The 15332-nt window shown below is 40.4% G+C and overlaps 1 protein-coding gene across 1 annotated transcript in view; it reads left to right on the top strand.

Moving 5' to 3' along the window:
- Positions 1-15332, top strand: part of LOC122788885 (pulmonary surfactant-associated protein D-like) — a 440824-nt gene that overhangs the window by 71215 nt on the left and 354277 nt on the right. Inside the window, exon 2 of the mRNA XM_044055828.1 lies at positions 8934-9077. Coding sequence (XP_043911763.1) covers positions 8934-9077 — 144 coding nt within the window. The remainder of the gene's footprint in view (positions 1-8933; positions 9078-15332) is intronic.

The following is a 15332-nucleotide window of genomic DNA, read 5'->3' as shown; positions in this document are numbered from 1 at the left end:
TAAATCCATGGAAGTGTTACATGAAATTATTTGAAAGGCAGCTTGCTGCTGTTTCTCTGTATATAATTAAGTCACAAGGGATGGGAGACAGAAAAGGCAAAAGTAATACAATTTGAATATGATGTTGTCTGTTCCATCCATTCCTCAAAATATGGGTCTTCAGTTCCAACACTGGATCTGACTTCAGCCACTTTTAGACTTTAGCATCCACACCTCAGGCTCCTTCCCTTACCCATGAAACCATCCTGTCTCCAAGATTATCTCAGATCTTGTTTTCTGGTCATAGAGAACAGAAATGGTCCCTTCTACTCAGGCTTGCCTCAACTAAGTTTTATTAGAACTATCGCCTTTGTTAGGATTCTTCATAATTTCTATTTGAGAGTGTAACAGTGTAGCTTGGAACAAACTTCCCTTATACATACATTCCATTACCCACCCATCACACGTTAAAAAAGAACTTAAACTTAATCTACTTAATACCAAGAGCTGCCCCTGCCACAACCTGACCTAACCACCCTCAAGCCCTGTATATATATATATATATATATATATATATATATATATATATATATATATATATACATATCCACATTAAGCTGTCCCCTTTCACCTAGTTGCCTTCTAGGTGGCTACCTACTAAACCCACTCAACTAAACTGAAAATGTTAATACAATATGTATATTTATATTTATCTTTGTAAAATTGCTACTTGTATATTTGCTATGTGTTTGCTTTCCACTTTGTATTTTACTTTATTTTATGACCTTCTTGAATTTCAAGATTCTATATTGTCTTTAAACGTAAACTACTTTTTTACTATAAATTGTATGTAACTGGAGCTTTTCTCCTCGGGTATCCACTGAAAACAGGCCACAGACCCAACCAGCCTGTGTAACAAACATGAATCAATCAATAAATAAATAAATAAATAAATAAATAAATAAATAAGTAAATAAACTGTGTCCTTTTATCTTTTCCTGTACACCAAAAAAAAAAAAAAGTTTATATATTTAGGTATTCTCTCTTGTTGTCTTGTGCCTTTAGCACTTTCTCTTAAAGTACTAGTGCTATCTTTCTACTAGTAGTTATATTACCATTGTTGGTCATCCAGACCCCCCCCTACATCTTCCTATATAAGACCTGTTAGGTCTACCAGAAGCTTGACAGAAGCAGGTATGGATAGGATGATGAGGAAATTTTCAGAACCAAAATTCAGCTGGGTGTTCTCCTGTCTGCACCTCCCATTGGACCCATGAGTTTTGGTGCTTCATCTTTACCCGTGGTTGCTCCAAGCCCGACACGCCCTCCATACTCAGGGATACCGGAGATGAGATTTCCACAAGAATTGGATACGCGTGATCTTCCACCGTGGCAACTTCTCTGATCCCACCAGATTACAGTCCTAGGACTGAGAAGGATCTCAGGGTCAAAGCTTCAGTACTGGTTCGGGAGGGGGGTGCAGAGGATTGACTCTGAAGTTGTCAGAGCTGTCCATTCCTCATGGAGCTTCAGTATTAGATCATTCATTTCTGGCATTGGTCTCAGAACAGAATTGGGTTGGTTCCCTAAGCATCCAGGTGTGGAGGCTTTGGCACTTACCAGGGTGGTTTGGACTCTCCCTTGGCTTCCGCTTTCAAGGCATTCAATAGAGCTCTCTCCAGTGCTGGTGAATGGACCTCCTGTTTCCATCCACCCTACAGTTAAAAGCCCTAGAACCTGATCCCACTCAATCTATGCCATCTGGATAGCCAGTTCCTTCTAGCTTTCAGATGTTTTATGTCCAGGACACCCATCAGTCTTGTGAGTTCTCTCCGAAACATCCCATTATGAGGTTCTCAGAAACATATATGAAAGAGGAGGCATACTGATCCCCCCCCCGGGTGTTTACCGAAGACACTCATTTCAATGAAGGGTAGGTGTCCTTATATCACATCTTGCGGACGTCTCATTCTCATTTCTTGAGCTTTTGAGACAGATATGAGGTTGGTCTTTGAAAGTCCTCTCCCAAGAGGAATCAGCATTTCTTGAGGCTTTTCGATCTGGCTAAGCTACTTCTTGCATCCCTCTTCCCCTGCTGATAAGATGGTGGATTTGATTTCTTGGCGGATATGAAAGGAGCCTGACATGGCAGAACCACAACCTAGGGAACCAGATAAATATCTTGTTGTTCTCAAAGACTGACACTCTACTAGAACAAGGGCCTGGCAGTGGATGTCATAGTAGTAGTGGCAGCCTCTAAAAGCAGCTTGTGGAAGACAGCTCATCTGTCCATCCCTCTAACTGAGAGTCTAGGGCTTTGGATAGGTTTAGGAAGAGAGTTTATGCTTCAGCCACCTTAGCATTGAGGTCATTGAACTATTTGGCACAGATTAAAAGGTTTCAGAGAGATTTGACCTAGCAGCTCTCCAACTCTGTCTCAGGGTCCTTGTCTGCAGAGGACAAGAAAACCATGAACTTGCAGCTGGCTATCTTTTAGTCCCTATCAAATGTCTCTATGTATCTGATATCCAATACAACTAAAGGTGCTTCTAGCATTTCCATAAGAAGACATGCTTGAATGTGCTTGTGTGACTTTGCAGGGTCTTTCCAAATGTCCTTTCTAAATGCTCCCTGTGATGGTTCAACCCTTTTTGGACCCAAGGTCAAGGACACACTCTGTAGGAGTCAGCAAAATGAGAAAAGCCTTTCTGTTGTAGGAATATGTTTTTTACTCTGAGAGAACCTTCAGTAGGAACCAGAATGAGGGTAAGAAGCAGTGATTCTGGAAGTCTCAAGAGTTCACTCCAGACGATTCTGGAGATAGAGCCCCCAAGAAGAGGGGGTAATTCTAATAGTGGACATCACCCACATGACAGAGGAGGTTAACAAAATCAAGGCTTAAGGAGACCTTCTTCAGAGAAGCCTTATCTTGAATAGTTTTCTGGCTGGAGGCAGTCAAGGCGCACTTATCAATACACCCATAAGCCTAAACATTCATCATCAAAGATGTCTGGATGCAGACAATCTTAACCAGAAGTTATTTCAACTCCTTTCTTTGCCCAACTCCATCACAAAAGAAACTTCCCAATGTTTCACCCTCACAAAGAAAAGTAACAGCTATAAAAATAAATAAGCTGCTAGACAAGCAAGTCATCCACAAGCAACAAGGATTCAAAACTTACTCAAGATTGTTTTTAGTGCCAAAAAAAGAATGGGGACCTCAGGCCAAGTTTGGATCTCAGCCATCTCAATCGGTATGTCAAACGCACAAAGTTACAGATTGTCATGGTCCAGACCATCCTTGCTCTATTGTGAATGGGCAATGGATGCACTCAATATACCTTCAAAGTGTGTACTATTACATCATGATGGGCAGGTGGTCCAGAAGCTTTCTTCACTTCTGACTGGCAGCCAGTCACTTTCAGTTCAGAGCCACGCCCTTTGGTCCCACCACAGCCCCCGTCCAGGTGTTTGTATGGCAGTGGTTCCAGCTCATCAGAGACTGCAGAGGTTCTGAGTTTTCCCTTAGCTGGATGACTGACTCATCTCCACTCCTAGCAGGTCTCTTCTAGTTCAGGCCAGAAACTACCTGCTCCACTTCTGCTTTCAGGTGGACATCACAGTGAATCAGGACAAATGTCATGTTTCTGTGGAACAGATTTTTGAGTTTATAGGAGCCCACTTAGATGTCACTACACAGATAGCAAGGTTGCCACTGAACAGACTGTCCACACTGTGCAACCAGCCCTTACAGTTTCTATCTTGCTAAATACCAATAGCCAGACTGGTTCTTCAACTACTGGGATCAGCGTTAATTGGCTAGGCTTATAAGGGCTTTTGAGATGTTAAGTGCAGTTTTGACAATTTTTACAGACTGCTTCTGTCCATAGGGGACATGGTCACCCCCTTAGAAGTGAATTTGTGATTTCCCATCCAGTGATCCAAATTGCACTTGAAGATAGCCAGGGAAGGGTTCTGCTTCACGTGAATAGGAAGCCTATTCCAGAGGAGGGGCAATCTCTGGGACAGAAATCTGTCTCTCCAGCATGATCTATTCGTGTCAGAGATCAAGTTTAAATCTTTGGGGCAGATAAACCTCATGCAGTTAGTTTTGCAAATATGCAACATTTTCATCAGGTCTGGGTCAGACCCTGCCTTGTAGGTTATGCACAAATAAGTCCTCAGTAATCAGTAGGAAACTGAATACAGTGATAGGGCTTTGAATCAGTCCACATTTCATATTTTAGTTATACCCTGTATTTTTGGTGAGAAACCTCTGAGGATGCTTCAGCTGTTGCAGATGTCATGCCAAAGGGTGCATTGTACTCGATTATTGGTCTGATGAGGGCTGAGTACAGTGGTACTATGACATCCTTAGATCTGGATGCCATACCCTCACTTATAAGCTGAGCCACATAGAAGGATTTCCTCACAACTGCTGGCACAAGGTGGTCAAAGTTCAGATTATTATCTATTTGAATATCCCGATCTGTCACTACTGGGTCTACTCTGGGGGGGGGGGGGGTTGCTATTAATGATGTAATTTGCAGGTGTATTTGATTTCCAAAGGATATTATTATGTGTTTCTTTGCATTTAGTTTCAGGCCATGAATTTGATATCAATCATTAGTCTGCATCAGACGCAACTTGCAGTCATCAGCAAACTTGGTCAGCCAAAGTTGATATATATTTCACTTGACATCTGAAAAGTATATTCCAAACAGGAGGTGACCCAGCAGTGACTCCTGTGGTAGTCCACTAGTGACTGGCCTCTTTCTGGATGTGGATTTCCTCACTCTATCAACATATGTTGCATCCTTGAGCCACTTGGCTATACATCTGGTGACTTAGAGGTTTATGCCCAATTTTGTGAGTTTATCTATAACACTTGTGTGGGATATTGTGTGAAATGCCTTGGCCAGCTCAAGGTAGGTGGTATGCACTGCCTTACCCTCATCCATGGCCTTGGTGACCTTCTCAAAGAAGTTCACCAGAGTGAACAGGCAGGACATGCCCTTGACAAAACCAAACTGGGCTGTGTCTAGAGTCTGGAGAGTTCCTATGTCATTGTTAATCAGGTCCATGATTAACCTTTCTACAACCTTGCATATGAGGCTAGTCAGACTTATGGGTCAGTAGTTTCCTGAGTCAGTTAATGGTTGCCCCTTGTGCAGGGAGATGACTGTTGCTGTCCTCCAATCTATTGGGACAAAGCCTGTCTGTAGACTGTGGTTAAATAGAGATCCAAGTGGGTCTGCTAGGTCATGTTTCAAACTTTTTAATAGGCACCATGGAATTCCATAAGGGCCCATTGATACCATGTTTCTAGCTTTAGAGAGCACAGTAATGATCTGTTCTTTTGTGATAACAGGCAAAGGAATGGTAGAGGATATTTCATAGGGAGTGACTGGATGTAATAAGTGGAGGAAATTTGAGCTGAATTTATTGGCCAGTAGATTTGCTATTTCTTTTGGCTGAGTATAGGTAGTGACATCTACAGCTATCTCAGCATATTACTGTTTCCATTAGATTTTGGTCATAACTAAAAAATACTTTGCGGTTATCCATTGCTTGGGGGGTTATTTTAGTCTCATATTTAGCATTTGAAGATTTGACTGTATCCCTGATTTGCCTGTTGAGTCTAATGAGGAATTTTTTTTCTCTGTTGTGCATGCTTCCACTTAGTTCTAGACAAGACTTTCTTCCTTCTGTTGTATAGTCTATTTATAACAGGGGGCCAACAGGGTGGTTGTTTTTTTTTCAGACTTGGGTTTAATTCAGACAGGTATTATTATTTCTATGCAGTTGTTTAAGTGGTTGTAGAGAGCATTTGTGTATACTTCTGCATAGGCGTCCATGTTTTCAGGGTTAGGAGGAGATTTCAAATGACCTATGTATCTCTTAATGGAAGGTAATTTGCCTTGGAAAAAATCTTTAGGGTTTTAGGTTTTGATGGGGGTACTACCATTACATTTATTTCAAAGAAGACCAATTTATGATGTGATGTTACCAACAAGAATATTACACTGGTGGGTTGCAATGGTCCCCTTTGTTTGTGACTACTATGTCAATGATATCTGAGGCCTAGTGGATGTAAAGACCAGCTGTTCCAAAGCATTTGCACTGACAAAGTCCAGAAATCTCTGAGCCTACACGTTAGTGGTCATATATGTTTCCCAGTTTATGGAGGGGTAAAATCACCCATGAGTAGTGTGTTGGGCTGAATGATAAGTGATTCTTATGTGGACTGTTTTTTATGGTTCATGGTTGGTGACCAGTAGCTAGTGATAATATGGTGGGGATTTTGCCTGTATCAGCTGGACATGGATTAGCACAAGTAAGTCATCCTGCTTGACCAGTCTAGAGATGGATTGATTTTTATGTAAAGGGAATCACCTCCACCTTTCCATTTTTCATTTTCAGAGGGTGGTATCAATGTGTGGTTGGCATTGAAACCTTGCACTGCTGGGGTGCTTTCTGTAGCCTTGAACCACTTCTTTGTAACTTCAGAGATGTCATTCTCCAGGGTGAGAAGACCTTCCAGGGAGTGCAGTTTCTTGTTAAGAATTCTAGCAATGAGCAGTAGTACTTTCAGTTTGGCAGTAGAAGAATCTGTTATGTTCGTAGGGCTGTTGGTTGCCATTGCCTACAAAAGGTACTATGGAGTGCCTAATGCCTTGGCAAGTATTTGAAAGTCTAGTGGCAACAGGTGCAGACTCACCTCTGGCAAAGCAGCACAATTTCTCAATTATGTTATCCCAGGCTGACAAATACTGGATCACCTTAGAAAAACATGTGTAACAAAGCCAATTACTGAAGTCAATCATTTTCTGTTTGTATTGTGGTATCATTCTTGGTAAGGGTAGAATGCTGCTCAATGCGAGGCTCATACCCATCTGTTTTTTCACTCCAAAGCACTTCACTTATCTAAAACAATTATTTCACATTACCTCACAAAATATTGTAGCCTTAGAACTAGTATCACAAACCAAACTACTTAAAAGTTGTAACAGATGAAAATTGGATGTTCAACCATCACAAAAATAAAAATCTCACCAAAATCTTGGTTTCTTCTATAGGTCCAAACCTTACCTCATAAACAAAGCAAGCAAGAAAAAACATGGCATCAGCTTCACTTCTTACTTCCAATTATACTTTACCAGTCTCCATAGCACTCATAAAACAAAATTAGAACTATGTTATAACAAAATTGCTAAATGTAATGCCCACCAGCATTCCTATTCTCACCACTGCTTATTTCTTAAACAGCTCATTTGGGTAGAACTTCCACGCTACATAACATGCACACAACTATTAAATGAACATGCCTTAATCCACAAAGCTAATAACTACCCTGCACTACAAAACATTATGCAGCCATACTCACCAGTCAGAGATCTCCAATCTAGTAATAAATGACTTATAAATACTACCAAAACCAAAAACATTGCTCCATACTCACTGTCCTCAAAATGTGTTGCAATCCTGTAAAACGCCATTCCACTAAACCTAAAGCAGACAGTTTAAAATCAAGATAAAGCAACACCTAAACAATTCTTGGCAATGGTCATGTTCCCCGCCAGAATAAAAAGACATCATTTCTGTTTCAAACCTTCTGTCATCCTTATTTCCAATGCCACATAGCCAGCTCTCAGCATCCTGACTACTAAGAGCTACTAACCTTTACACACATACATATGTTGATGTAATGACTGCACTACAGAGCTCATTCTAGAATCATCTTCAATTCATTTATCTCATCTCTTGCTTCCTCACCACGATATAATCTTAACTGTTATTAACTTTAATCTCCTTTTTTCCATGCTGTTTATAGTACACTTTTTCTTTAAATCTGATCTTGATGTAGGAATTATATTAAAGTTGTTTTTCCTTCTGGCAACTATTTATGACACAACAGTTATATTTTTTTGGTTTACTATTAGAATGTCGAAGCGAACTCCGTCGACTGTACTGTTGTCGAACACGGAAGTTCGAAAACGGTAATATTGGAGACCAAAAACCAACCTAGGAACAGGTTTTAACATGGGTCGAGATAGGGGAGAGGTTTGTAGTTCAGAATAACACTGAACACCTATCTCAACCCATGTTAAAACCATTCCTAGGTTGTTTTTTTGGTCTTCGATATTACTGTTTTCAAACTTCGTGTTCGACAACAGTACAGTCGACGGAGTTCGCTTCGACATTCTAATAGTAAACCTATTTTTTGCTATATACTCTAATCTCTCTCTCTTTTCTATCTGTGATATGTAATGTCATTTGCAGTGTTGTAAAGCTCCTACCTGTTGAGTTTACTGCTTTTATATAATACTATTTCTTGATATGTAATGTTGTTTGCAGTGTTGTAAAGCTCCTACCTGTTGAGCTTACTGCTTTTATTTTGTACTATTTCTGTTGCATCAATCAAACTATTGCATATATGTTGTATTTATTTGTATCATAACAACTCAGTAGTACCTATAAAACATACACTGTATATGACTTTTTAGAGCTTTTCTCCTCGGTCCACCACTGGAAAGGGTTGTGCTTGTTAGCTCAGTCAGACATTCCAGGTAAACAAATGCTAAGTAACTGAATAAATAAATAAAAGCAGAATTACCAGTCATCAAGATATGCAAACAATGATCAGCTCTCATATAGAGAGCTGTCTGTATCTGACACCAATCATATGCAAACAGTATGTCCACTGGGACAATTACATGTTCGACCACTATGTGTCTCTAACAGATTTTGCTAACAGCTTAATGTTTTTGGTGAGTAGGAGGAGATAGTTGCAAACTTCATCTTCATAGTGACAGCTTAGTATTTGTAAATATTGCAATAAAACAAGTGCAAGTGAAAGCATATATGATATAGGGGATATCATATTTTCCTCTGTTTCAGATGTTAAATCCTTTCTTAAATGTCCTAAACTATGCATATATTTATTTCTTTAGGTATAAAAGGAGATCGAGGAGAAAAGGGTTCCACAGGAGAAAGTGGCCCACCAGGTCCATCAGGTTCTCAAGGTCCCAGTGGACCTCCTGGAGAAAGAGGATCCGATGGCATGCCTTCCGCAAAGGGAGAAAAAGGAACACAAGGTAAGACATTATTGCTCTGTAAAATTTGGTACCACAATTGTTTGATTAGACTGTGTTAGTCTCAGCATTGCTGAATTATTCTATCAAAAAGTCTGAGATATAATTGAAAGTAGAGCCAAGAAAGTTTGATCCAAAGGACATGCACTTTCATCCTGAGGTTAGGTTCACGGTTTTGGTGTTATGTGGTGGCTAAGATGTCCCTTACAAAATACAATTCCATTTTAAAAAGTCTGGAGTACCCCAAGAGTAGCTTGTCATCTTTTGAGTAAGGCAGTGGTGCCTTTCTGCAGATCCAGCCCCTCAGCATTTGTCAGCAAAGCCAAAGGCTTGAAACTTGAACTAGTTAGTAGTAAGACCTGACAACATTCAAGTGGGAATGCTTCTAAATCTCTTGGTATTTGTGGAAACCTGCGCATAAGTAGTGACAAAACAAGATCACATTCAAAGTTCTGTGAAAGAGAGAGGGAGAACAAAAGGGAAGTGGGAAAAATGAACATGGAAATTAGATAGGTGGCCAAATAATGGAATTTAAGAAAACAGCACAAGAGTTTGTGTGGTCAAGATGAGAATCTGCTAGGTCACAATTAGAAACTGATTCAAGGAAAAACTTTCTCAGAAAAAGGCCTGAAAGACAGAATGTCTTTCTAATGGAATATATGAAGTGTATGATGATATATAGGTTTAGAGGATCATGGAGCAGAAGAAGACTGGATGGAAGGAAGGACAGGAAAGAGACAGCTATGTATGTTCTAGCTGCTGTAGAAACATTCTGAACTATGTACAGGGAAATATTAGGATGTTTAAAAGGGGTGGAATTAGTTAGTTGAGAAATGTCTGGGTCCACAACGAAGCTGAAGCACTTCATTCTTTTCCATTTGTGCCTGATGGTCTATAATGTGCTGACCATGTTTCTATGTGTTTGAGATGAGTAATTACATGTGTATCCACTGTGTTATGCAGTGTGGAATATTAAAGACCTTAAAGGTCATGTAGTCTTCAACATTACAGCAGGGAGTTAATTTGAATACTATTCTGAAAGGACTAGCTACAAACCCATCTTATGTACTTAGTTCTTTCTTAGATGTATGTATATTGACATATAAAGGTGTATGTGTGGCAAAATATAAACATTGAGCCTCTGTATGTTTATAATGACAATTATTTGTGCAGCCATGAGATGTGCATTGAGAAAGATGAAGGTAACTGACAAGCTGTTTAATAGTATGTGCCTGTATGAATGGAGATTACAGGCACAGAAACAAAGAAAATTGTTAAGAGACCATCCTGATTTTAAGGCTGGCAATATTTTCTCTTGGCTGCAAGAGAGAGAAACAAGGACAAGACCCACCAACTCTGGAAACATTTATAAAACTCCAGAATCGGTTGTGGCCAATATTCCTACTGAATGTGTTTTAATCCCAGGTCAAGGAAAGACCTCTGATGATGCCACCTTTGTTTCCACTGATAGCAATTTTGCTTCATCTGGCAATACCAGTGATGTCATCATCCTACTACACAGGGAAAAAGATGTAAGACCAAAAGCGGGGTCTTCACATATACAAGTGAGTCATCAGGTTTTTTCCGCCTTACCATTAAAAATAAGGAATCATGTAAAATATGAGAAATCGAGGAGCAGGGTGAGAAAAAGAGGAACTAATTCAAGGAATCAAGCAGCACTAACTCAGTGGAGATTCTCTGGACACAGAACAAAACAATCTAATCTATAATTTGTCTACTTACATTTTAACTAAGGATCAATACAAAGTTTTGCAAAAAAGTTTATTTTTTGTTCCAGCTACTGCTAGCAATCTAAGTGATACAGTGTTGGATATTAAAATATTTTGCAGGCAGAGTATGCTTAAGTTGATGTTTCCTACTACTGACACTGACGTTAGGACTAATAAAAAGCAGAGTTCCTCTGTGCCACCATTAAATTCTTTAGCTGAAGCATTTATGAAATCACGTGAATCGGATTTATATAACATGTATAACAAAAATCTCAGGTTGCATAGGAGATTCTATAATTTATCTAAACAAGAATATCTAGCCCTTAAGGCGCTAAGTTCAAACAATGACATTATCGTCTGTTCAGTGGACAAAGGATGTGCTGTGGTCATCTTAGACAATTTTATATAAATAAAATGATGGACATGCTTTTAGATCTTGATACGTATATCAGGATAAATATGTCACATATAAATGACATTATACGTAGAGTGCATGCTGATCTCCTTGACTATTTTTCCAGTCGCTACATTACGAAGGAATTATATGAATATTTACTCATTGAGAACCCCCTGATGCCTAAAATAAAAGGTCTCCCTAAGATACAGAAATCCTTAATGAACCCTCCCCTGAGACCTATTGTCTCGGGGAAGGGTTGGTTAACAGAATCAATGTCGATTTATGTAGAAAACAACTTGAAACCTGTTGTGTCCAAATCAAAAATGATTCTTAGAGACACTCAAACTTTTCTAATATCTCTATTTAATCATATAACAACAAAACCTTTAGTGCATTTTTTATTACTTTAGATGTCTGTTCTCTTTTTACTGTATGTTTTTGGAATTAATTTTGAAAAATAATGTTTTTATTTTTAACAATGAATTTTTTCTACAAAAAACAGGCATAGCAATGGGCACTTCATGTGCAAATTCCTACACCAATATTGTAATAGGTTCATAGGTTCATAGGTAGGTACTAGGCTATCTGCCCGAGGGCATGTATAAGCCTAGCCAGAGTGTGTCGGCTTTCGCCACCCCATTGATTAATTAACTAAGCCTCTGTCAAGCAGAGCCAATGAAGTGATCCCAGGGGTGTACTTTCTGTTATCCATCCACTCGTCAAGATTTCTCTTGAAGAGTGTTAGTGAGGGGCTCTGCCTAATGTAGTTTGGAATTTTGTTCCAAAGCATGGGGAGTCTCTGTGACAGGAATCTATCTCTCCAGCATGTTCTATTTATTGTTGTGGCATGGTTTAGCTCACTAGAGTGCATGGCTCGCAGTGACTTAGATTTCTTTAGGTGGAGCATGTCCATCAATTCTGAGTTGGACATGGCTTTGTAAGTCAGGCAGAGATCACCTCTGAGTAAGCGATGTACCACTGAGTACAGCCGGAGTTTTTTCAGTCGTGCTGCATAGGACATATGTTTGAGGCCAGTAATCCTCTTGGTGAGGTGCTTTTGTGGTCTTTCCAGCTATTGGAAGTGTCTTGTGAGGTACATCCCAAATGGGGCATTGTAGTCTATGATGGGTCTGATGAGTGACGAGTAGAGGGGCACTATAACCTCTTTATTTCTAGATGCAAACCCCTTAGTAATTAGATGGGCCACATAGAAGGATTTCCTAACTACTTTGGCAATATGATTGTCAAACAAGAGATTACTATCTACCTAGGTCCCCAGATCTCTTATTACCTCTTCTGTATTAAGGGGGCTGCTGCCTATGTGGTAATTCGTGGGTGTTTTGTTTTTCCCAAACGGGATGACTATGCATTTTTTGGCATTTAGCTTGAGGCCATGACTTTAACACCAGGTGTCTGTCTCAGTAAGGCCTTTTTGAAGGATGTCTGTGTCAGCCAGAGAGTCAATTATGGCTCCCAGTTTGTAATGGCTTACTGGGAGACCAATTGTGTTTTAGGCAATGAGATGTTCAAAAAACACATGTATTATTACAAGCGTTTTGTGGACGATACTTTTGTCATCTGGGAAGGAGATAGGTCTAGCCTGGATGACTTTCTGCATTACATAGAAACCACCACTACATTTCTGAAATTTACTATGCAAGCTTCTAGTCAATGTATTAATTTTCTGGATGTCTCAATACATTTCTGTAATATGTCCATCTGTACATATATTTCTAGAAAGAGTTGCTGGAAAAACAGTCTGTTAGAAAGAAGCAGTATACACCCCCAATCACATCTTTGAAAATATTGTGAAAGCACGTACTTCACATTTGACCAGTGATGATGTAGGTCTAGGCAACTCTCCTAGAGGCTTATCAAATAACTTATCACATAGAGGTTACTCTAGTAAAATATATGATAAATATTTATCTATGGTCATCAATAATAGACATGGAATGGCTAAACCATATTTTTCTTATGGCTTGCGAAGGAAACATAGGTTCATAGGTTCATAGGTAGATACTAGGCTATCTGCCCTAGGGCATTTATAAGCCTAGCCAGAGTGTATTTGGCTTCCGGCTCTTTATTAGATTAGCCTACTGTGCATCTGTAAAGTAGGTCACAGAAGGTACCCTTTTAAGATTAGTTTACTGTGCCTCTGTCTGGCAGGGACACAAGAGAGATCCCAGGGGTGAATTTGCGATTTCCCATCCACGCGTCCAAATTTCACTTGAAGAGGGTCAGCGAGGGGCTACGTCTAACATGAAATGGGATTCTATTCCAGAGTGAGGGGAGCCTTTGGGAAATGAATCTGTCCCTCCAGCATGTCCTATTTATTTTTGTGCTGAGGTTTAGGTCCCTGGAGTGTGTAGCTCTAAGGGACTTGGATTTTTTGAGGTGGAGCATGTCCATTAATTCTGGGTTTGACATGGCTTTGTACATCAGGCATAGATCGCCTCTGAGTAGGCGGTAAGCAACTGAGTAGAGCTGGAGTTTCTTTAGTCGAGCTGCATAGGACATCTGTTTGTAGCCCATGATCCTCTTGGTGAGGTACTTTTGGGGTCTCTCCAGTTGCTGCAGGTGTCAGGTAAGGTATATCCCAAAAGGAGCATTGTATTCAATTATGGGCCTGATGAGTGACGAGTAGAGGGGCACAATGACCTCTCTTGATCTAGATGCGAACCCTATCGTGATAAGTTGGGCTATATAGAAGGTCTTTCTAACCACTTTGGCAACGTGATTATCAAAGGAGAGATTACTGTCTACGTTGGTCCCCAAATCTCTAATTACTTCTTCCGTACTTAATGGATTACCACCTATGTGATAATTTGTGGGCACCTTGTTTTTCCCAAAGGGGATGACTATGCACTTTTTAGCATTTAGCTTGAGGCCATGGCTCTGGCACCAAGCATCCGTCTCTGTGAGACCCTTTTGGAGGATGCTTGTGTCAGCTGGAGATTTGATTATGGCCCCCAGTTTGCAGTCATCTGCGAACTTTGTCAGCCATAATCCCCCCGTGTTAGCCTGAACCTCAGAGAAGTATATACCGAACAAGAGAGGTCCCAGAACTGAGCCCTGTGGGACGCCACTTGTAACTGGTTTGGATTCGGACATGGCACCTGCCATTCTGACCATGTGGGTTCTATCTCTGAGCCAGTTTGCAACCCATCTTGTGATATAGGGGTTGATATTTAAGCTGGTAAGCTTATTTATGATGCCCGAGTGGGGTATTGTGTCGAAGGCTTTTGCGAGGTCCAGGTAGGCTGTGTGGAATGCCTTGCCCTCATCTATGTCTTTGGTAACTGTTTCAAAGATATCAACTAGGTTTAAGAGGCAAGATCTGCCCTTAACAAAGCCAAATTGGGTAGGATCCAGTGTCTGGAGGCTCCCAATGTCTTTGTTTATGAGTTCCATGATAATACGCTCCATAGCTTTACAGACCAGACTAGTCAGGCTTATGGGGCGATAGTTTCCGGGGTCCGTTGTGGCACCACCTTTGTGGAGTGGGACCACTGTAGCTGTACGCCATTCTTTGGGTACATATCCTGTAGTAAGGCTAAGTTTGAACAGTGACTTAATGTGAGGGTTCAGTTCTTCTTGGAGCTCATGTAAGACACAGTCTGGGACACCATCCTGTCCCATAGATGCTGTGTTTTTTGTTTTGGAGAGGGAAGCTTTCACCTGTGCATCTGTGATGTCAGGGAGGTTACATTCAGTTGGGATAGGCGTTTCCTCCTTTGGGGGGGAAGGGGGGGAGAAGTTTGCGCTGAATCTGTCTGCCAGGATGTTGGCTATGTCTGTAGGTTCGGTATATTCTGTACCGTTATGCAACAATTCAGAGCATATCTGGGAGTTTCTGCCCATGTTTCTGACATAACTAAAGAAGGCCTTGTGATTATCTTTAGTGTCCAGGGCAATTTTTCTTTCGAAACTGGCCTTTGATGATTTTATGAGGGATCGAAGTTTCTTGCTAATACTGATCAGAGATGCCTTCCCTTTTTGGGATTATACTCTGTCATGTAGTAGCTTCCTCCTTCTGTTGTATAGCTTATTTATGGCTGGGGTCCACCAGACCGGTCTCCTGTTTTTGGAGGAGTGAGTCTTGGTTTTATTTGGGATAGCACGATCCAT

This window comes from Protopterus annectens, chromosome 14.part0, assembly GCF_019279795.1.
Source record: "Protopterus annectens isolate FY-2018-M chromosome 14.part0, PAN1.0, whole genome shotgun sequence".
Lineage (NCBI taxonomy): Eukaryota > Metazoa > Chordata > Ceratodontiformes > Protopteridae > Protopterus > Protopterus annectens.
This window is presented reverse-complemented; position numbering and strand designations above follow the sequence as displayed.